Raw genomic sequence first — 23,318 nt, 5'->3', positions numbered from 1 at the left:
CTACCGGGAGTGGGTTGAGCAGTTTGTGGGTTGGTGTTGGGCAAGTTTTCTTCTGTTGAACAGAAAGAAAACGAAAGAAATCATTTTTGACTTCAGAAGTGTTAACATCACCCACAAACCACTTACTGTGGAGGGAGAGAGTATTGAAATGTTAAATAACAAATGTAAGTGTTATGAGAAAGTTTTTTTGGCATAAGAAAACATGCAATGCAATGTAAATATAGAGAAATCAGATCTGCATTATCCCAAAAAACTACTTAAGCTAAAAAAACAAAACAATTTACTGATTACTGCATTATATTAAATTATATTGTCACCTGCTACCTGAATTTGGTGTTCGCTTTAAATAAATGAATACATTTCCACCATAATTTGGTGCAGAGAAATGTCTCCAAAATGCAGGAAATTAAGTGTTTAATACTCATAATCTTTATGTATTTTCATCACTGAATATGTCTTTAAATAGCATTAAAATATCTTCTAGTCTTGTTCTCTAGACCCCAATATTCTGGATTGTCACATCTCGTTTGCTAAGTGTTTTGTCACAACTGTAATCTGAGCCCTTTAATGTCCCCACCACTGTTCAACACAAAGTGACGCCCTTTCCCACCTGTAACCGTCATCGGCTGTTAAAGTCTTTGCAGTGTTGATAACACACAGCCTAAGCAGTCCTTCAGAATGCTCTCTATGTACATGCATACTGTATGTATTAGTGAGTGTAATGATGCTTATGGGACGCCGCTCTGGGACGGGTGAGTATGAGGCTGGGAGGGAAAAATCACAATATACTCACTAGAAAAACTAAACTACACCAATGCAAGTGGATTTGTGGCTTTTGCAGACACCAGGCTGTTCTTCAGAGGCTTTCAAACTGTCTAAATATAATGTTTGTTTCCTCAGGAGAGCCTCCTGCCATGTACCAGACTCAGCTGATAAAGGCAGCAGAAGGTGATAATGTGACTCTTCAGTGTCGTCTGGATCCTCCGGTCAACCTGTCTGCTTTCACCGTGGACTGGACGAGACTTGACAACAAGGATATCGTCCACGTCTATCGACATCAACAGGACGATCCTGATCCACAGACGGATCAATACAGAGGCAGGACGACTCTCCTCCATGAAGACCTGATCAGAGGAGTCCTGACTCTGCACATCTCCTCAGTGAAGCTGTCTGACAGAGGACTTTACAAAGGCTTTGTCCCAAAGCTGAAGACCAGCTGTGTTGTTGACCTCATTGTTGGTGAGCATGCTGAGTTTAATACTGTTCAGGTTCATTTAATTCAAAGTGTATATAACGTTGTTCCTAAATTAGACCTCTATCATTAGAAACGGTGGGAAAAGACCAGCAGAACGAGACAAAGAGAGATGATTCCAGCACAACTGGACCTCCAGAGGAAGAAGAGACCGAGCCAGACGGTCGTGGTAAATGTCTTTGAATATTTCTTTCTTTGTCCAACTTTATTCTCTCTGAGTGCAAGATGATCTGCTGTGTGGAAATGTGCAGCAGGTCTGAACATTTAATGTGAGCATTTTTACACAGTTAACACATCAAGTTTTGGACAGTTTTATGTGCTGATGTTTTCTTTTAATCAAATTTTTTGATGCTGTGAGCACCACAAATGAAATTCACCTCCACTGTATCAAGGTGACGGAAATTTCGGACCCTGGGAAAATTAAACCAAAATCTATTTATATGTCCATGTGTTAAAATTCCCCACACATATGACCTTGAACCTGCCCTTCTTCCAAACTCAGCATCTTCTCTGAAATCTTTTCAGGTGGTGGAAACAAGATCGCTGGTCGTGCTGGGATAATTTCCTCCGTCATTCTCTGCGTTGTTGTTGTTGTTCTGCTTCTGAGGAAGAACGGAACGATCCGTAAGTTACAACAACATTTCATATCAATGGTGTTTCAGGGTTTAATACAACAAACACAAAATAACCGATCAAGGCAGCTGGAGACAAGGGAGGAAAAATTAAAATTTTTCTCAAGGGGGTCTGGTTGCTTTGACGAGAGCGATATAGTGACTGTTTCTAGTTAACCGAAAACTTTAGGTGCACTGTGTTCTAATTGGCTTTTTGCTATGATTGCAGCTTAAAACCACATTTATTCAGGCTGAGATGTGAAAGGTGTATTTATTTCCTCTGCAGTTAACATCTTCTTCCTTTAACAAGTGTCAAAAACTGCTTTTCTTTCTCTCAGAGTGTATGAGGACGCTCGGAGGAAGGAGGGAGCAAAAACCAGAGACAAACGAAATATGAATAAAAAACCAGTTTTCAAATCAGGTCAAATATTTATCAATCATCAACATCAACATCAATCAACTTCTATACATCGATAAAATAAACAGTCCAGACTCCTGGGCCCAAATATGCAAAATAATATTCTACCTGTTAAACATTAGCATCAGTTGACATTGTCATTGTAAGTGTGTTAGCATGCTGTTAGCATTTAATGTTGGGTGTTCCTAATAAACTGGCAACTGTGTAGAGTGTAGAAGCCCTCTTGCTCCAGAGCAGTGCCAAAGACACAACTAACTTATTCTTCTGTTCTAATATTGGTATTAACACTGTGCCCTTCGTTACATCAGAAACATAACGAGAGCTTTCCATCACTTTAAAAACACCAAAAGTACGAAGATTTAAATCTCAGGCTGGTTCTGAGAAACTGATCTGACTGCTGTAAATCTCTCTGTTGATTACCCAAACAACAAACACCAAGAAGTCTCCTGCTCGTTTCTAACACTGTTGTTGTCCCTTTAATATCTGAATCAATTGTTGTGCTGCGATGTTGCTCATCAGTGAGCAGAACTGCTGTGTCTTCACACAGCAGTTCTGTTGGATTTTTAGTTTGCACTGATTTAATGAATAAGAGGGAAAAAACTTGACAGTACTACTTAACTAACTTGTTCTTTAAGTAATGCTGCATTTAATTAAACAACTCGTGTATAAAGAAAATATATGATTCAAAATACTGCTGTTGGTTTATAAAGCACTTAATGGTTTAGAGCCAAAATACATGTCTGATCTTCTCTCAGGTCGTCTGTCCTCAGGGTCAAAACTAAACCTTTAGAAGCAGCGTTCAGTTTTTATTCTCCATTTATCTGGAACAAACTCCCAGAAAACTGCAGGTCTGCTGAAACTCTCAGTTCTTTTAAATCAAGACTTTTCTTTTTACCACTGCCTTTAATTTTTTATTAATCAAATTTAATGCTGTAAATTAATAACCTACACTGCACTGTAACTTGTATTTCATTTTTATCCTGTTTTTATTTTCTATTCAACTCTTTTAAAACTTATATTTCAATGTCCTTTTATATTCCCTTATGTTACTTTTATGTTTTATGTAATGCACTTTGAATTGCCTTGTTTTTGTGATCTACAAATAAACTTGCCTGGCCTTATTGTTCTGTTATTGTAATTTGTCATTCACTTTTTATCTGTTTTAAGTATGTAACTCAGCCCTAAAGGGGATTTAATGACCATTATAGGTCTTTAGTTTTTAGAAACAGTCATATTTTGACAGGAGTCTGGCGCTAAACAGACCGATGTAACAAAACAACTCTTAAATTCCCGGGAAAATTATATTCCGCCAAATTATTCTTCTATTGAAACTCGCGCCACAGGCCTGCCGGCATCCTAACACTGACGCAACGTCCGCCCGTGACGTCGAGCCAATGAGCTGTTGCTCTGACCTTTAGCCGACCAATCAGAGAGCAGCGGCGGCAGACACAGCTGATCCAGGAGGAGGATTTGGCGCTAGTTTGAGCTCAGTGTGCGGAAGAAGACAGACGGATAGAGACGCGGAGAGGACTTCAAGACGAGAGAAAACACTCATCTCTGAGCTGAGAAGTCGTCTGTTAACTTTTCATAAAGGTAAATTTAGCACCAAAGCGACAATTTAAGTGAAAAGACGTGAAAATGTTTCGTTTATCGCAACCGGAAGTCCTTTTCTTCGGAGTTGTTTTTTTAGTAGTTTGTCGACTGAAACAGCGATGAGCTTCTTTTTCACGTTTTGTGTCGACAAACTTAGAATTCAGAAGGATTACAATGTGAACACTTTATCTTTTAAGTTGAACTTTCATTATGTTAGTGTTTAATTTTGGGTGTTTTGTGGTTTTTACGTAAGTCGCCGCGGTTGGACCTCTGCCGTCTTGGCGCCATTTAACCAAACTAACTTATTGTTTCCTCTGCGGGAACATTTGAATGTAAAGTTAAATATAACTGTTGGCTAAGTATTTACTAACTTTAATATACTTAAAACACTTAACATGTTTAGTTTTAACAGCCATCTTACCGTTTAAAGCTAATCTGGTGTTTAACACGAAGCTAAATTCAGTTCACTGAAACTTTATCTCTCATCTACATGTAAGATCAACCAAACGTGGACAGTCGCGTGAGATTAATGTTTGTAGGTGGAGGTAAAGCGTTAGTACTTAACACCTTTTTTGTGTTTTAAGGTTTATTGTACCTCGTTTGCTGTCGTAGGCAACAAAGCTTGAAGCTGCCATTATCAGATGCTGTGTCATCTACTCTGCTGGGTGTTTCAGTACAAAATGTGATACTTGATTAGTTTCCTGTAACTTATCATTCTGAGTTTACTTCTTCTCCGATGCAAAGAAAGGCTCAACTTTAATGTGAAGAAGAGGTATTATATGATGAATACATCTGTGTGTCCAGTCATGTGTAGTTATTATGTGACCACAACTTTGTCTTTGAGTGTTTTACAATCTTTGTACGTAAACAGTGCAAGAATCAAATAAAGTACAACAAAATTAAAATATAATTTCAGGAACTGTCTGTCCAAAGAATCGGTTGGCAACACTCTGAGGTACATAACTGTTTACCGCCAGTTAATTTACAATAGATTATCTTTTGTGTTTCAGATTAAACACAAGATGCCCAGCACACGCTCTCAGGGTCGGGCTCAGCCCACGCTGTCGTTTCCTCGCCGCAAATCCTGCAGAGTTTCCTCTCGCTCCAAGGCGCCACAGCTGGACAAATCTCCAGCTCCATCACCAACCAAGCCAGAACCCAAACCTCTCGTCCAGATCGGACCGCTCTCCCCGAGACGCCTCGCCGATCGGCCCTCTCCTCTCTCGCCCAGACGTCCTGCAGCCCAGCCGCCATCATCCCCCAGCCTGCAGCCACGGCTTCCACTCAGCCCCCGAAAACGCACAGGTGAGAGATCCCTGGTATTTTACTCCCTTCAGCAGCCTATATAAGCATTACAGAACTTAGTTGGGTTTTAGGTTCTGTAAGTAAACTTTATTGCTTACGTGCTGCTTCACATTCGCATAAAACACAATAACGCGACAGCAAGAACTTCAGGGACGACAACAACAACAAAGCTATTTAGGTGAGCATTTGGCTAAACGCAAATAATTAATCTGAGAGGATTCAAGTTGTTTGAGTGTTCGTTTTTGAATAGTTTAGGTTATTTGCAGCTTTAGTTACATTCACTTTCTACCAGCTAACACTCAGCAACAACTGTTCATTCAGCGTATTTCCCAAGATGTCAGACTTTTGCTTTAAGCCTAAATCTGAGTGGATTTGCGACTGAAATCTGCAGCAGAACCCAGCGTGTGTTTCTGTTTCCTTCATTGATAAAAACAACACGTTTCTGGCTGAAATAATGTGAATGTTAGATGGTACCCAGCAGTGAATAATGGAATTATACATGACTTTTCTTTGTGCTGATATCGGCCAGTAACAAAGACCAAAGTGATCTACAAACTGCTTCTTTTGTCCAACCAACAGCTTTTGTTAGTCTGTTTTTTTTTTTTTTTATTTGTTTTTTTTTTGTTTTTTGTTAGTTTTTCTTTATGAATTCAAGGTCACTGTCTTTAATCCCTTTGGCCTGTTGAACTGTCTCGTGTCACAGAAAGCAGCTCCTCCACATAATCTTCACCTGGAACTTCACCTTCTTGTATTTTTTTTCCATCTGTAGGTGACGACAACGGCTGTAACCTCGGCGCCTCCCTTCTGGGTTCACCGCCGAAGCTGAGCAAGCCGACCCCGGCTTCTCCCCGAAAGCTGGGCTTTGACGAGAACTCGCCGGTCTTAGCTCGCCGACGGCTGGTCCCATCGTCACCACGGCGGGCGCTATCTCCCACCGCCATATCGTCCCAGATGGGACAGGAAACACCTGCTGGAAGCCCCGCCTGCCAAAGCTCTGAGAAGAAGCCGCCGGTCGTCCGACTCTCTACAGAAAGTAAGCGCTCTTCAGTGTTTAAAAAGTTAAAAATTAAAATGTCTCGTTTTGTTTAGATCATGTGTGACAAATGTTTGTTAAAGTAAATCGAGCCACGGTGATCTTCGTTAAAGTAACCCCGGATCTGACTTCTTCTTCTCCTCCCAGAGTCGAGGTTTGTGAACGTGAAGCAGGCGCTCCACACCGCCGTCCCCGAGCGGCTCCTTTCCCGGGAGACCGAGCGGGCGTCCATCCGGTCTTTCCTGGAGGAGAAGGCCCTGCAGCGCCTCCCCGGCAGCCTCTACATCTCCGGAGCCCCGGGGACCGGCAAGACGGCCTGCCTCAACTGTGTCCTGCAGGAGATGAAGGTGCTTTTAAAAGATATTTAACCGCCTGATTGGGACACGTTTGTAGTTCACAGTGAAAGAATTTGTAGTCCTGAGAAATTAGATGTGAGTAGAGGCATGACACTGAAATAATCAGGCATTTTTATACTGTAGTATCGCTACTTTTACTCAGAAAAGATCAGACATCTTATTCCAACTCAATCAACTGTACAAGAGGGAGGAAGGAAAGAAGTCTGCTGTAGGTTGCAGGTCTAGTTTTTTATCTCTTTAATCCGACATCAGAATTTTTGGTGACATGAAGAGACATCCGGGGTTATGTTGTTGTGGTCAAGTGTTCCTTGAATGTGTTATAACGGCTTCTTTTGTCCCGTCAGGCCGAGCTGTCCCCGGTACAGACGGTGGTGGTGAACTGCATGAGTCTGCGGAGCTCCCACGCCATCTTCCCACTGCTGGCCGACAAGCTGAGAGCGCCCGGCGGGCAGAACGGACTGCAGAGGTTCCTGACGGCCACAGGGCCCGCTGTGTGAGTAAACTGGCATGGTTAGAGGAACCAGGGTCCTATAACAGGGGACCAAAATGTGACGCAGGCGGTGGTTGAGGGAATATTCAGCTTCTAAAAGTGGCCGTAGTTTTACTGCCTGTGTGTCGCCGTTTATGCGTCGGAGTTTCATACTTTATTAATATTTGAATTTAGCTCCTTTTTTGCAGTTCTTTTCCTTTTACATGACGATGCAGTTTTTCTTTGACGCTTTTAATAAAGTGATTAACAGATTAGATGAATTGCAGAAAAGTAAGCATTTGTAATTATGATAATCAAATAGTTATAAGTCAAACGTATTGAATTATTTGAGCACATTTTGAACTGACAACTTAAGAGGTCTTCATCAGATATCACTGAATCTGACTCTTTGTGTCGTTCCTCCTCAGGCTGCTGGTTCTGGATGAGATGGACCAGCTGGACAGTAAAGCTCAGGACGTCCTCTACACCATCTTTGAATGGCCGTACCTGCCGAAGTCTCGCCTCTGTCTCATCGGTAAGAGACCAACACTGCGATAAAAAGTAAAGGGAAAGTCTCTGCCTGTAAGGGAGGTTTTAGTGGATGAATCTCTGCGGTGATGACATTTTAAAAATTGTTTCTCAACAATGCTTTGGGCAGTTATACAGTTTTTCATTTGACTTCTGATGTCAAAATGATTTTCACAGTAATTCTGAGTAAATGGAAGTTGCAAAACGAGCACGTGGAAGTAGAGAGGGGAAAACAGTGCGGTATTAAGAAGTAGGACTGATTTTTAATTAATTTCAGCCCTATACACAATGTACCACACACAAGACATTTAAATATGATAAATGAGAGTTGAATAAAATTTTATTAAAACTGAGTCTTTAGTCTTCGGAGACTTGAAAGAACAACGGTGACGTTGGTTTTATTCCAGGTATCGCCAACGCTCTGGATCTGACCGACCGCATCCTGCCCAGACTGCAGGCTCGCCCTCAGTGTCGCCCCCTGCTGTTACACTTCCCTCCCTACAGCAGACAGGAGCTCACCGCCATCGTGCAGGACAGACTCGCTCAGGTAAACGCAGAGTGAGATGAAACAATGGCTGGGGGGGGGGGTAAACACCTTGATATTTAAATTTCCAAACTTTAATTATGAGACTTCTGAATTAAGTTGTGTTTTTATCGTTCCTCCTCAGGCGTCAGCTGAAGGGATCCTGGACGCCTCGGCGGTTCAGTTCTGTGCCAGGAAAGTGTCGGCGGTTTCAGGAGACGCCAGGAAAGCTCTGGACATCTGCAGGTACAAAATACAGTTCGTCCTCCTTGTTGTCTGTGCTGGTTAACCTTCTGTACTGGGACCTAAATTAACATCAGGAGGGTTTATTTTGTCAATAAATCCTGATTTCTGTGGAACATCTTGATAAAACATTAATGGACACAACTCAAACATTTTCTGTATTTTTTTTGTGTTCATCTCTCACTGCTGTTAATCTGCTGTAGATCAGGAGCTGAATTTGTCCAACAGACTGATTTGATTATTGGTTTCAGGAGAGCTGTCGAGGTCGTGGAGTCTGACGAGAGGAAAAAAGCATCAGATCCAAAAGCTGAAACCAAAGGTGAGCGCTGCTGTGACTCTTCCTCCTGTCGGCTCATTTTTGTTCCCGACTCGACGGCACACTAACTCTAACACTATTCCTCCGGTGCGTGCAGGGTCGCGGGTCAGCCTTCCCCAGGTTGCGCGGGTGCTGTCGGAGGTGTACGGCGACCGGATGGCGTCTCAGTGCGGCGGCTCTGATGGAGAGAGTTTCCCCCTGCAGCAGAAGCTGCTGGTCTGCTGCCTGCTGCTGCTCATACGAAGCGGAAAGAGCAAAGAGATCGTCCTCGGAAAGGTGAGTTAATGAGCCTGTTTTAAAATCTGAAAATCTGAAATGTCACAATATAAAACACACAAATTTAGGAATATATAAGTGTTCAGAATAAAACCTGGCTGTTCTATCAGTGATTGTCAGTTTCTCGCTGAGCTGCAGGCACAAACGGTTGATCCCCACTGAAGTGGCTGCAGACACTTCCTTTAAATGTCCAGCAGGCGTCACTGCAGCCTGTGTTTATTATAACGATCACGTCTAACTGATTTTGTGTTTGTTTTTCAGCTCCACGAGGTTTACAGTCGCCTGTGCGCTCAGCGGCAGGTGTCCGCGGTCGGTCAGGGCGAGTGTTTGTCCCTCTGCAGTCTGCTGGAGAGTCGAGGAATCTTCGCTCTGAAGAAAGCCAAAGAGGCTCGTCTCACTAAGGTGCACATCAAACTATTATCACCATTACTGTCGCTCTGCTCGGTACAAACACTGGAAGATGGTTTCACGTCTCATGTATTTAAGGTGTCAAAGGGGAAATTAAGCTACAAGTGAAAATGGATCTTTTTGTAATCTGGGTTTCATTGTTGTAACTTCCTGAAGAAATAAAAACTGCACTCGTAGCAACACTGAGGTCGAGGCGTCACCCAAGACACAAGTCTCACTAAATGCTGAAGGGTACCAGGTAACGAGGCTGTAATCTGACAGATTGTCTCTTCCTGCAGGTGTTCCTGAAGATCGAGGAGAAGGATGTTGAAAACGCTCTGAAGGATCGAACTCTGCTGGGCAGCATCCTCGCCGCCGGCCTCCCCTCATGATCAGAGATTTTTTTTTTATTTTTAATGATTTTTAAGCTCAACATATGAACCAAGATTTTTTTTCATGGTTTGCTTTTTTCCTTCTCGTTTTTGCTGAGAATTTGTACAGGTTTTTTTTAAATAATGAAAATGTTTACAAAAAATAGATTTTTAAAATCTTTTTCCTGGACTGATGTTGCTGCTCAGTTTTGAATTGTTGAGAAATGTTAGACACACGTCAGTTATGAAATGACAGCATTTGTTTCAGTTTGGAGTTGGAACAGTTTCAGTTTTTACGCTGTAAATAAACAAATTTACTGACATTTTAATCAGCTTTCCTGGTTGTTTGGCTTTTCAACAGTGCAGAGAAACAAAACACACTCAGGAATACAGTGAACAGCTGTATTTTCTGTATTTATGCAGAATTTTACTGTGTGATTCCTTCTCTTATTCACAATATCGGAATGTGATACATCCCAGGACTGGGAGTTTTTGTTTTTTTTTTGGTTACCTTAACGCTGGATAAACATGTAAATATCCTTTCTGTGTGCCTGTTAAACACTGAGCAAAACACATTTGCTCTTTTGAAAGATTATTTCCAATAAGTTGAACCATAAAGTTTGATATTATCACAAGACTTGAACCATGGAGTCCTGTGGCCGGGCCGTCTCTTTTGGCTCATTTTTATCTTTATATAGATCCAATATTTGTCTTTTGCATCTTGTCTTTATACCGCACATGAAGTACTTTGAATTAGCTTGTTGTTGAAAGGTGCTACATCTACAAATAAACTTGCCTTGACAGACCAACTGAACACACGACGACCTGCTGTGACGAAAATACTAAAAATTTCCTTGTACATCATTTATTTGATAAACTTTGTTTAAACAGTTACAGTGCTTTACAATAAAACACTAAAGTAAAAGAATACATTAAACTAAACATTAAAATTAACTGAGAAGCCATAAAATGTAAATTTTACAGCCCTGATCTCCTCCTTCAGGTCCTTCCTTGCTGCAAAGACTCCATCACCTGTTCACCGAGTACTCACGGAGCAGGAAGTGACATGTGGCACTCAAAGGTCTGCCAAATTACTTAGGGCGAAGCCTCTCATGGCTGTGGAAGTATTTAATAACATCTTGATCGTGACAGAGAGAACCTGGACCGGGAACATTGGGGTTAAATGTTGTGTGTTGTGACCACTGAGTTACCAAAAGCCTCGTCTAAGCTGTTTTTAAAACCGCTCAAAGCGCTGACTGTTCACCTGAACGCCTCTCTGATTGGATTAAGGGGTTAACAGGCTCCCTGCAGTTCAGGCCAGATCCAGGAGTCCTCGCATCTTAAGTCCAGTAATAGAAAGTAACTCAAGTACTCTACTTAGGTGCACATTTGAGGTTCTTGATCTTTACTTGAGTCTTTATACTTACACTGTACTACATCTCAGAGAGACGTTCTTCATTTGAAAACTAGTTAATAATTACTTTTCTGATTTAATCAAAACATTTAAGGTTATAAAGTGCGACGTGTTGCTCAAGATTAAATCAGTTTCTAACAAAGTAGCTTCAGCGCCACCAGCTCAAACGCTGCATAATATAACTTTTGTACTTTCATTTAAGTAAGCTTTTGAATGCCGGGCTTTTACTAGGAGGAAAGTATTTTTATACAGTTGTATTGGTACTTTTACTTAAATAAAGGAACTGAATACTTCATCCACCACAGGATGAAGTATTCAAGTATTCTTTTCTCCTGTGCATCTGAACACAAGCACAAACTTTTAATTTGGAAAAATAACATAAAAACAGACGACTCCTCAACTCTGATTTGGTGAAAATAATCAAATTTAATTCCACGTTCACATAAAATCAGGCCAGTAAGACGAGTATAAACAATTCAAATATGATTTTATTCACAGCAAAGTGGATGAAAATATATATCGTTGTGAACATTTTCAAATACAAATACAGTGACCAGAAATGTAAACAAGATGAAATATGATGAAATACTCAAATGTATGATACATATATTCATGTGTTTTTGCAATTAAACCACACAAACTTAAAGCTTTAGATACAGCTACCGCAAGTTAAAGTATTTCACAAACTCCTCACACAATAGTTTATATTTTAGTGCCTATTTTTATCTTAAATATAGGATTTCCTACAAGTACACTGTCGAATTAGCTGCTCAACAATATTTTCTCTGTGATTGTCTGTACTTTCTGACTCAAAAATCCAAAATAGACAAAACCTCTCCACAAAGCATCTGCAAACAATCGGAACCACTTCACCTCAGTAAATAATTTAATCTGTAGTATCAACAACTTCTTTCTACCTGAGAGATGTTTCCTGAAAATCCAGACTTTGTGTTCTTGTAAAGGGATTTTAAAATACAAACATGCACAACATCCTTCAACCCCTCTGACGCCCTGTACTGATCGTGTGCAGCCAACCACTGTTCAAACTCACAGAACTTTTAATATTACTATTTTAAATTATAGACATGGTTGCCAAATATGTCGGGCTTAATTTGGGCAAAATGAGAAAAGATGCATCAAAACACTAAATACTTTACTCAGTGTCAAAGTGATATACAATACATACTGTCAGACAGGGGGGAGTAACATTATCTGAGTCATTTTAGGTCGTTCAAATAACAATCTGAAAATCTGAGATGTTTCGTGCTGAAGACGTTAAAGCCAAAAACACTTTGGAAGTTTCAAACAAAAGCAAATAAAAGTGAATTAATAGACACGTAGACGTCCAGTTTGAGACAACGGACATATTTGAATGGTCTACGATCAAATAAAACTGAAATTTCCTTTTTTGAAACGTCGTGTCCTGATTCTTCCAGATGGAAAAACCCTGTAAAGATTTAATTTGACTGAACAATTACACAGGAAGCAGTTCAAACAACATGAGATTTTGAAGGTTGTTATCGATATTTAGTTGATATATTTTTACCATTTTCAAAAGAAAATATTATTTAGTCTTTCCTTAAAAATATTCAATCGTCCGTGTCTTCTTTTCAGGGCAACAAGAACATCATCTGACACTAAAACAAACAGCAGCGACTAAATTTGATTAATAAAACTTCTTTATAGACACTTTGACCCACCAAGCACTTTAAAATAATTTTATATAAACTGTTTCACTTTGAACACTTTCAACGACACATTTAGTGTTGAATCTTGATTTTTGTTCTTATAAAGTGAGAAAATGTGAGAAAAATTATATAAAGAGTTGACATTTTTTCCCCATATAAGCTGAACTTGTAATATAAACAATAATTGTCACACAAATTGATGTATGTGGTGTTAAAATAAAGCACTGCTAGTTTCAGACTGGACACTAAAAATGATTTGTTTCCCCCGACCAGTGAAACAAAAGAGTCTGAAAAGTGAAACAAATATTAAAAGTAAATAAATAGTTTTGCACATTCAGAGTGAAGAGGTTCAGCCGGTGTTCAATAATCAATAAACATTCTCAGTGAATTTAAATGCATTCAGTTTTAAAAGTACACTCACAAAAAGTACATGTTAAATAAAGTACATCACTAATGTTAGCCCTCAGTTTCAGTCACGGGATGCGACAATGACATCGACACGTATTTACAATCTTTAGTTACATCAAACAAGTTTGAGTGACCTCAAACGTTACCTCGCTGTGACACAATCTGTCAGTTTGATGGAAACAGACGAGATAAATCTAAATCAGGGTTGGGTATCGTTTCAATTTCATCAATTCTGATTCTGCTTATCGAACCCGGTTCGTATTGAATCTGGGTTCCGGTTCCTTCACCACAGATCTCGTCAGCGCTCGGTGACCTTCATCCTCTTCCTTGCTCATCTTCCCGTTCACGGCTAAAGTGAAAAGAGTCTCTGTCCTAGAGGGGCGTCTCTGGGGACTCGTCTTTCAAAAAAAAATATATTGAATCATTTGTAGCCATCATTGGTTTCCCTTCAGTATAAAAGGTGAACGTCAGCTCACCTGTGCTTTGTACCTGAGACGTTGCTACTGTTAGCGTTAGCTGGATCTGGGGCGTCATTGTAGCGGGGAGAGCGCGGCACGTTGAACACACCTCCTTACTGCAGCTGTTGCATTCTGCTGTATCATTCTCTTTTTTTAGTGAAGCTAAGCCAAACTTTGGAGCGTTTGCTGCGGTCCGCCATGGCCCAGGACTGGAAACAGAAGGACTGTTTTGTTGACGTACTGCGTAACAAGTGAGGTGACGTTAGGTCGGCGCAGTAGTCCATATAAGTGTAGAATGCTCACTGCAGTTCAATCGGGAGCTGAAATATGCAGAAAGTTAGGAACCAAGAAGCAGAATCCAAACGAGCCTTTACGAATCCACGGTTCTTGGAAATTTGGTACCGGTTCAATCTTGGAACCGGTTCTCGATACCCAACCCTAATCTAAATGTCCATTATCAACAAACAGAGCTGCTGAAAATGCAACAAGGCGCTAAAACATGTTCAAATCTATTAAAATGTAAAATATATTGATTGTAAACATTCCCTTTTATCCCCTTTTCCTCCCATCGCTGGAACAGGAAGCTGATTTCAGGTTTCAAGCAGGAAAATGTGATAAAGCTTTATGGGTCTTTTCTTTTCATTTGAAAATATTATTGGTGTAGACCCATTTAAACCCTAAAATAACATTACTTTGTTATTTCTTTACCGTGTTACAAATTACATAGTTCTTTCTAGGAAATAAGTATGTTGTATAAGTAGTATGTATTAGTTTCTTTATTAGAACTGGAAATAAGAAAAGCTGAACTGGGTCAAAGTCCAGTTTGGTCATTTCTGCTGCCTCAAACACTTTGACTTATAAACACACAGCTGCCTTTGTGAAAGAAACTGAAAATCACCTAATGTGTCTGAAAGAGCTAAAATAAAACACAGCCGCGTGTTGGGAGACGTTCATGCTTGTGATCTGGATTTGTTTGTGTTATAAAAGCTTTGAGAGACTTAATTCTCTCGGACGTTTGTTCATCATCAAACAGCTTCTACAGAAAAATATTTCAGTCCCTCGCGTCTCAAACTGTTTTCGGACTGAAGAACAAAACAGTGTCGCTGCTGTCGGGTGGAAAACGCTCATTTAAAAAGTGAAGGAAAGAGTTTCTTTCATTTGTAAACAGTAATAGTCAGATTTAAGCCTGGTTTGATTCAACCTGAGGTCTGTTCACACATGACAGGCAGAAATCTCCTCGGCTCCCTGCAGTCCCACAGGGTCCCAAAATTTGAACAATGTAATTAATTGTTTATGTAATGTAAATGTAAATAAAATGTCATCAGAGGCGAGAAGGTTTAAGATAAATATAATTACTGAACCATCTCTCTGCCAGTACTTGATCCCATCTTGTTTATTGTGTGGTGAATGTGGTAGAATTTAAATCACACAGTGCTGTACATGACTCCATTGTAAAAGAGACTGTGTCTCAATGGGACTTTTCTTGTTTAAATAAAGGTTTATATATATACACAGTCAAACGAACTTTAAACTCAACTGAGCGTGAGTGTTTTTTTCTTTCCCTCGACAGCAGCGATTCACTCTCAAAGGACACCGAAGCAACAAGACAACACAGTTCCTGTCATCTCGTTACGTCGTCATAGAAGGACATAATGTGTAATTTCCTGTCAAGCAGAACAGAAGAGGGCAGAGTTACTGTATATCAGGTCACCAGGGTTTTAAAAGTAAAAGCCCTGTTTTTGCATAGTTAAAGGGCCTGATGGAGCATTTCCAACTCTTAAACCTGCAATTTGTTTGGCCTCAGGTGCTTATTAGCATTCTTTAGGAGTCGTGTTTGTGTCACCTGAAGAATGTAAGTCTAATATTTTCTATCTTTTAGCTCGGCTTTTTGGTCTTGACCAGGTCCTGAGGGAAATATCTGGCTCTTTAGTTGCTAAATGCTCCACTAGCTTCTGGCTAACTGTGTGTGTCTGCTGTTTGCTGCGGGGTTTTTACAGCTTTGAGCCGTGAGCGGGAAATAAAACAGTTTTGGACAGGACAGATAATGAGCTGAAAACTCTTAAGCTCACTATAAAACTCTGTAAAGCAGAGGGGAGCTGCATTTTCAGCTGATGATTATCTGTAGGTTCCTTACTACAAGCAACACCTTTCATATTGTCATTTGATACATTATAAAAATATCTATTATAGTCGCTATAAAGAGACTTGAAGACTAAGATGTGACACAGGCTTTCAAGTAACTTTGTTGTAGTCCCTCATATCTTGCCTTGTATTTACATGAGTTACTATTGTTTCTTAGTTTTATCACGCAAATTTACGACTTAAATCTTACAGAATATCCAAGTTTTTTGTCTTGTAAATTTACGACTTTAAATCTTAGAGAATATCCAAGTATATTTCTGGTAAATTTAAAACTTTAATCTTAGAGAATATCCAAGTATATTTCTGGTAAATTTAAAACTTTAATCTTAGAGAATATCCAAGTATATTTCTGGTAAATTTAAAACTTTAATCTTAGAGAATATCCAAGTATATTTCTGGTAAATTTACGACTTTAATCTTAGAGAATATCCAAGTTTTTTGTCTTGTAAATTTACGACTTTAATCTTAGAGAATATCCAAGTATATTTCTGGTAAATTTACGACTTTAATCTTAGAGAATATCCGAGTTTTTTTTCTTGTAAATTTACGACTTTAATCTTAGAGAATATGCTAGTATATTTCTGGTAAATTTAAAACTTTAATCTTTGAGAATATTCAAGTTTTTATTCTTGTGCATTTACCATTTTAATCTCAGATAATATCCATTATCAGTCAATTTTCAAAACAATAGCAAATTTTATACCAATCGATTAATCGTCAAATTGTTTAAGCTCTAGTTTCATCCGGTGTTTCTTAGTTTAAGTATTTTTTGTATCCTGAACATTGTAGTTCATTGTAGCTCTGCTGCTGACCCTGTTGTGAACACTTCAGGGGCCTGTACCACGAAGCAGGATTTGAGCTTATCGCGGTAACTTCAGGATTTGCCCTGGGTTTTCAGTACCATGACGTGGTTCACTTCTTACCGGGGTAGATGTTTATGTTATGTAAAACAACTGGCTGATATAATAATTTTCATACATTAATATGGCCAAAAAAATCCAGTTTCAATCAGGCTATAGTTTTCAGCAACCTAACCCCTTTTTCCACAGAAAATTGGGGCTTATGGGTATTGTAGTATTTAGAGCTTTTCAACAAGTTATTGGGAATAAAATGTAAATTGCCAAGGCGGGCAAATCTATATCAGATGACTGTGACATAAGCCTGTTTTATCGTGAAGATATTCACGTTTCTGTAGTTAAATTTAAATCTATTGTGAGAAAAAAAAATTCTGTATCAGCACCTCTGCTCACTTCTTGAATTTATGCTACTCTGCTGTCCAATAAGGAGAGAAGACAGGATGACGGACTGTAATGAGACAACTCGGTTTCTTGTTGTTTTATCTGAACACACTAACAACCTTTGTTCCACCGTCTGATTTTTCCCCTTCAGTAAGGAACCGAGGTTTTCAGGGGGAAGGGGGTGGATCCCGTCTCTACCTCAGCCGGGCGGAGAAGCAGCGCATGTATTCTGTCATCCAGCGGTCTTCCACCACCATCAGCTGCGACCGCCTCATCTTCTCCAGGTCTGCTGACCGAGCCCGCCGTCGGTCCAGGTTGGAGCTGCGTTTGTCGGACTCCCGGCGGGTCTGAACGCAGGCGTCAGACATCTTGGTCTAAGAGGAGAAACCAGAGGCGGGAGGGAAAGAGAGAGAGAATGGAGTTGTTTCCGAAAACCACACCGGTGTTTTATTATTAATGTTTGCCGAGTGTTTGGTGACACGGCTCTCTGGTGTCCTGTGAACGAGGTCGAGCTGCTCCGAAAGACTCAAACTGATAGTTGTTCCTTTTTGAAATGCTTTTTAAATTACATTACGCAAGAGCATCACAAATACTGAAGGTGGTGCTGGAAAATGGTCAGCTGTGATTTATTTGAGTTAACAGACTAAACCCACTAAAAGTTATTACTCAATGTGTATTTAAAAGTTTCAGTGGGACAAACACTCACGTCATTCGGCGTCCTCCTGACCTCCGTATGTCTCTCGGTCCAGTCCAGTCGGCTGGACGGTCTCTGGTTCTCTTTGGTGCTGATCGGTGGTTGGCTCTTCGCTCTCGGCAGTTTGCGGACGACAGCCGGTTTGTCGTCATGGGAACTGTCCCGGTGTCCTGGCTCAGGCCGAGGGGTGCGGCGGCGGTGACGTCGTCTTGGCGCCGGGTTCACTGGCTCTCCGTCAGAAGACAGCGTGTCGGCAGGACCGTTGTCTGTCGCCGTGTCGTCAGAGGGTCCGCTGCTGTTCGGAGCCGAACCACCGCTGGCTTCATGCACGCCGTTTTCAATAACTGCTGGTTTACAGGAGACACAGAAAATATTTTTTAAAGTAACATTTCTCAATAATTTTCTCTTCGTGGGTTGCTGGTGATTATAACCTGAGTCATGATGATTGTGTCATGCCAATACTTTGTCAGGGTTTACGTAGTTCAGTTCAGGTGGAAATCCCTTGAATTGGTGCTGAATACATGAATTAAACTGATGTGAATTGCTGAGACCAATTTGTGCACCTTCATGTGGAAAAAAAATCGTTTTGCAGTGTGAAAACATTAATTTGGACAGGGGCAACTAACAATTATTTTAATTATCGATTAATCTGGTCACCACTTTCTCAATTTATTAGTTAAACATTTGGTCTATAAGATGTCAAAAAATACTGAAAAATGTTTAAATTAAAGTTCATCCAACTATCTGTCCAAAACAGAAAAAAAAAGATTTCAAAATGACTAAAACAACCAATATTTGGAGGGGCTAAAATGTTTCGACCCTTTCATGCAGCCTCATTTCCCTATTTAAAACAAATTTATTAATGTATTTATTACCAATTCTACATATATATATATATATATATTTTTTAAACGTATGGCCTTTGAATGTTTTTAGTTTTGTGATTAACAGTATTTTAAATTGTGACTTAAACAAAACTCAAAATAGTTGATGATATTATAAATTAATCGTTTCAGCTCTAACTTGAACAAAATAAATGTGGAGAACCATAACGTGATAAGATTATACGAAAAGTTGATATATTATATTAAATTGTTGCCCAGCATAGAACATTCTGCCGTTTTGCAAGTTCCAACACAAGGGATTGACATGATATTTTCTTCAATAATCGACTGATTTGAGTCTAACGTGACTTATTCTGATCGCATCTTTTGTCCGACCATCAGTCCAAGAAGCAAAGATAACTGATTTACTATCATAAAGGATAAAGAAAAGCATCACATTATCATTTTACAGGACCTGAAAACGTTTGGTAAGTTTTTACCTTTCTACTAATCAATCAATCGACAAATTGTTTCAGCTCTGGTTTTAACCGGCATTTCTTACGTGCCGTGTTAGCAGACAGGTATTTGTCATCGTAGCTCTGCTGCTGACCCTGTTGTGAACACTTCAGGTGTCATATAGACCTGCCCTGAGATAACTGCTGCAGCAGATCACAGCACTGCTCAGAAGATTACAGAGTCTACGGTAACAGGATGTTTGTGCCATGGTGGGTTTCAGCTAGTGGTACAAATATGATAATACGATGCTGGTTTATTATTATGATAAATACATTGTGTATGGACCTTTCTAAATTGTGTGGTGGTGAAATTCAGAACTGTCCCCCAGACACTCTTCTGTCTGAAATGCAGCAATGCGAATGTTAAAAGAGACACAATCGGTCCTTTTTATCCGAGCTCAGAGCCTGAACAGGAGGAAACATTCCCGTTTGATCACTGAACCTTCAGTCTACAAATATTTTTAGCACCGGTGTCTCCTGAGGTAAACAAGCCTTTGGCCCTCATACTGTCAGAGTGATGCGCACACAGGAGCACAAAAACAAATCCTCCTGGGGGTCTGTTAGATTATCCCAAAATACTCCTGGCAGCAATGCAGGAACCAGGGGAACCAGTATAGACAGTAGTTTAAATCTCAGTTTTCTCATATCAAACACAAACCCAGGTGAGATTAGTTTCTTTACAGTGACACCAGATCAACTGGTTCAATGCATATTCAATAAGAGATCCCCCTGACACCTGAACTCAGAGTGATAATGTTAGCAGGGCTGCAGCTAATGATTATTTTAATTATAGATTATTATTATTTCTATAGATTATAGAAATTCAGGTTACAACAGAGTAACGTAGAAAAATCCTCACATCGCAGAAGCTAGACTAGTAATTCTTTGGTATTTTTGCATCAGTAAAATGATTACAGTTTCTCACCTGCGGTCGGAGCAGCGTCTACAACCGTTACCTCTCCAGCTCCCGCCTCGGCCTCTCCGTCCTCAGGAGGTGGTTTCGGTCCGGGGCTGGACGACCTCTGCTTCCCCTCCGAGGACTTCTGCGGTGGGAGGGACAGAGGGGCCACTTTGTTCCTGGTCAGCCTCGGCGTGGACCAGCCACTGGACTCTGAGCCGCTGTCCCAGCCCTCCCAGAACCAGGGGTTGTGGGAATGCTCCATCACCCGCCGGGTCAGACGGTACTTCAGAGAGTCCTCGTAACATTTGGAAAACGTCTCCCATCTGGGATCCCTGAACTTCTTCATGTACTCCGTCCGGATCTTCTTGGTCACCATGGTCTTTGTTATTGTTTGTGTCTATTTCTGGAGGAAAAGCAGAGGAGGAAGTGAAATAATTAATTAAATTTGAGCTGCAAGCAGCACTCAACAGGAATGCCCCACAAGACATGATGAGCAGTGTAGTCTGTTTATTATCACAACCCTAACCCTGCATCTCAGACAGGAGAGTGCTACAAATAAAAGTCCTGCTAAAGTAAAATCAGGAAATGTACTTAAAGTAGGGCTGCAACTAACGATTATTTTCATTGTCAATTGTTTTCTAGATTAATCGATTAGTTGTTTGGTCCATAAAATGTCAGAAAATTGTGAAAATGTCGGTCAGTGTTTCCCAAATCTCAAGATGTCGTCCTCAAGATATTCAGTTTACCCTCATAGAGGAGGAAAAAAAGGAATCAGAGAATTTGTCTTAAGAAAATTACTCAAACTGATTATAAAAATAGTTGACAACTAATTGATTAATCGTCGCAGCTCTAACTGAGATTATTAAAAGTAAAAGTACTCTCAGTGCAGTAAACTGTCCCCTGTGATTGTTGTACTGTTATATATTAGACTGCAACAAATGATTATTTTCATTATGGATTAATCTGCTGATTATGTCCTCCGCTAATCGATTGATTGTTTGACACCTTCACAATGTTTGTGTCCTACAAACAGTCCAAACCGCAACATTGTTAACAAAGATTTAAATTATTAAAAAGGAAAACCAGCAAATCTTCACATTTAAGAAGCTGGAACTATGAAATGTTTTTTTCATCTTCTGTCAATCGACCAATCAGTTAATGAATTAATCGTTTCAGCTGCAATGTAGGGCTGGGCAATAAAACAAATGTTCAATGAATCTTTGATTTAATTCATTTGAGCGCTAAATTTTTCTATTAAGATTTTTATTTTGTTGAGGAAAAGGGACTGAAAAAGGATTTTATTTAATTTTACTCATGCATGTTTGTTGAAAAAAAGATTTAGTTTTTAATGTTCTACCACAGATTTGTTTGTTGATCGACTGTTTGGCATCAAGTGTTTGTTCTTACCATAAAGACTAAAATTAACTTTCACTCAGGAGCCCTAGTTTAACGTATAACAAAACATCATATTTTATAAACTCTACATTTGTTTGTGTGCCGAAATCTTAATTTGTAAAGTAACTAGTAACTAAAGTACAATATTTACCTCCGAGATGCAGCAAAGAAAATACTCAAGCAAAGTACCTCAAATGTGTACTTAAATCCGTTACTTGAGTAAATGTACTTACTTGTACTTAGTATCCACCACTGCTGATAATATCCAACCTAATTAACTACTCGGTTGTATTTCTGAGGGGATCTACCTGCAGCCCTTTGGTGACGTTCACTCTGCCAGGTGTGGTTTACCTGTAAGCCCCGCCCACTTCCTTCCACAGCAGATTATATACTCAGAGAGCAGAGGAGGATTGAGGGTTATTATAGTCCTACTATTGACATTACTACTACTGCTAGTACTCACACTACACGACCAATAACACACCGTCTATTTCTGCCAGGAGTCCTCTGCCTACACACGTCTTTCCTTTTTATTTTATTATCTACAGTACCTGTTGTCTTCAGTGAAAACAACCTACATTCATTATTCATTTATCTGAGCTGGCCTACATCCTGATCCAAGGACATTATTTCCGGGACATTATTTCAGTTTATTCTCAAACAGCTAACGTTAATTATTATTGCTGATTTATTGGTGTATTTTTTTGAGTGTCTTGTTTTGAGGGCTTTCGTTTCGTTAGTCGCACCCCGATTTTTCAATCCTATAAACACACGGCAGAGAAAATAATACACACGTCTGCGTCTGTTTAATGTAAAAAATGACATTAAGTGTGTAAATTGGGAGTTTTAAAATTACAGTTATCGTGTGAAAACCGGGCTAAACAGCCATATTCACAGCCGTTACTCTCACACCTGCCCGCTCCGTTAAGACTGTAAACACGGAGAGGTTGTAAAAAAAAATAAGGCAAACGGATGGATATTAAAGTCTGATATGATTTGACTCACCCAGAACTCATTCCAGAGGGATCCGGCCTGCTTTTACACCCAGTCTTTCCCCTTCAGTCCCGCAGTCAGACGCCTGCCATCGTTTGCTTCTCGGACTCTCTCCGTCTCTGACTGACGGCAAACACCGAGAGCCGTTAGCTGTAATACAACACACAGCTTCCGGCGTAGACTTTCAAAATAAAACTGCAAGGGAACGTCAAACTTATCACCTCCGCATCCTTTATTCCAGAGGTTCTCAAACTGTTTCGCATCAAGGACCCCCAAACTGACACAAATTAGACCACGGACCCCCATTTGATAAGATTTTGTCTGCGAGTCCCCCATTTGACTGGATTTTTGGTTTTAGATCTTTTATTACAGAAAGTGTATGAAACCCATGACCCAAAATGTCGTCCATTCTGTCATTGTGTTACTCGTGGCTGGAATTATAATGAAAATAAATGATTCCCCTTTTTGCTGGGGACCCTCTGGAACCTCCCAAGGGCCCATGGGGATCCCTGGACCCCACTTTGAGAACCACTGCTTTATACAGCCTGTGCTCTGCATAGCAGTTTCAAAAATCAGTTACACTACTTATTAACTTCTATTACTACCTCAAGACTTATAATAATGTCACAAGCCAGCTATTATCCCATGACAAAAAGGAGGTGAGACACAACTTGCATGCCAAAGATATGTTATAAAAGTAAAAAAGTTCAAATAATCATCAAAAATGTGCGGTGTGTCAAAGTAAGAGTTGTGTCAGCAGTGATTGAATAAGTGACATGTGTGTGTGTGTGTGTGTGTGTGTGGTCGGAATAAACCAAAAAGAAAGACACAAAACAAATCCATTCAGGAGGAGAGAGAACAAAAAACTGATCAGTCCTGGCTAAATAAACTCTGACGGTAGAGCTGTACAGGTGATTGCCCAGTCCAGTTAGCCTCCCTGCCTGCAGCCTCCTGCAGGAGAAGGAAG

General features: G+C 40.1%; 3 protein-coding genes across 5 annotated transcripts; 2 read left to right on the top strand and 1 right to left on the bottom strand.

Annotated features, from left to right (window-relative positions):
- The first annotated feature begins 775 nt into the window (after nt 1–775).
- LOC123969953 (myelin-oligodendrocyte glycoprotein-like) lies at nt 776–3,156 on the top strand. 2 transcript variants are annotated; one of them, XM_046047755.1, is made up of 4 exons: nt 776–1,239; nt 1,338–1,421; nt 1,778–1,876; nt 2,202–3,156. In XM_046047755.1, exons 1-4 carry the CDS (start codon nt 885–887, stop codon nt 2,258–2,260), a joined length of 597 nt encoding a protein of 198 aa, XP_045903711.1. In that variant the 5' UTR covers nt 776–884; the 3' UTR covers nt 2,261–3,156. The 2 variants fall into 2 exon arrangements, with proteins under 2 accessions (XP_045903711.1, XP_045903702.1); XM_046047746.1 differs by having other exon boundaries at nt 836–1,239; nt 1,326–1,421; nt 2,202–3,155.
- A 564-nt stretch (nt 3,157–3,720) lies between these two features.
- On the top strand, nt 3,721–10,010 carry cdc6 (cell division cycle 6 homolog (S. cerevisiae)). The gene is made up of 12 exons (XM_046047486.1): nt 3,721–3,874; nt 4,885–5,179; nt 5,949–6,212; nt 6,360–6,559; nt 6,913–7,061; nt 7,466–7,572; nt 7,973–8,112; nt 8,234–8,334; nt 8,583–8,650; nt 8,745–8,923; nt 9,185–9,325; nt 9,610–10,010. Exons 2-12 carry the CDS (start codon nt 4,897–4,899, stop codon nt 9,700–9,702), a joined length of 1,725 nt encoding a protein of 574 aa, XP_045903442.1. The 5' UTR covers nt 3,721–3,874; nt 4,885–4,896; the 3' UTR covers nt 9,703–10,010.
- Nucleotides 10,011–17,097: 7,087 nt separating this feature from the next.
- Nucleotides 17,098–22,518, bottom strand: ccsapa (centriole, cilia and spindle-associated protein a). 2 transcript variants are annotated; one of them, XM_046047679.1, is made up of 4 exons: nt 22,364–22,518; nt 19,988–20,366; nt 17,736–18,070; nt 17,098–17,403 (listed from the first exon to the last, which is right to left on the bottom strand). In XM_046047679.1, the coding sequence occupies exons 2-4, from the start codon at nt 20,337–20,339 to the stop codon at nt 17,224–17,226; spliced, it is 867 nt and encodes a 288-aa protein (XP_045903635.1). In that variant the 5' UTR covers nt 20,340–20,366; nt 22,364–22,518; the 3' UTR covers nt 17,098–17,223. The 2 variants fall into 2 exon arrangements, with proteins under 2 accessions (XP_045903635.1, XP_045903642.1); XM_046047686.1 differs by having other exon boundaries at nt 17,736–18,067.
- Nucleotides 22,519–23,318: the final 800 nt, after the last annotated feature.

Source organism: Micropterus dolomieu, linkage group LG01, assembly GCF_021292245.1.
Source record: "Micropterus dolomieu isolate WLL.071019.BEF.003 ecotype Adirondacks linkage group LG01, ASM2129224v1, whole genome shotgun sequence".
Taxonomy (NCBI): domain Eukaryota; kingdom Metazoa; phylum Chordata; class Actinopteri; order Centrarchiformes; family Centrarchidae; genus Micropterus; species Micropterus dolomieu.
The sequence above is the reverse complement of the archived record's forward strand: the minus strand, read 5'-3'. Positions and strand labels throughout refer to the sequence as shown.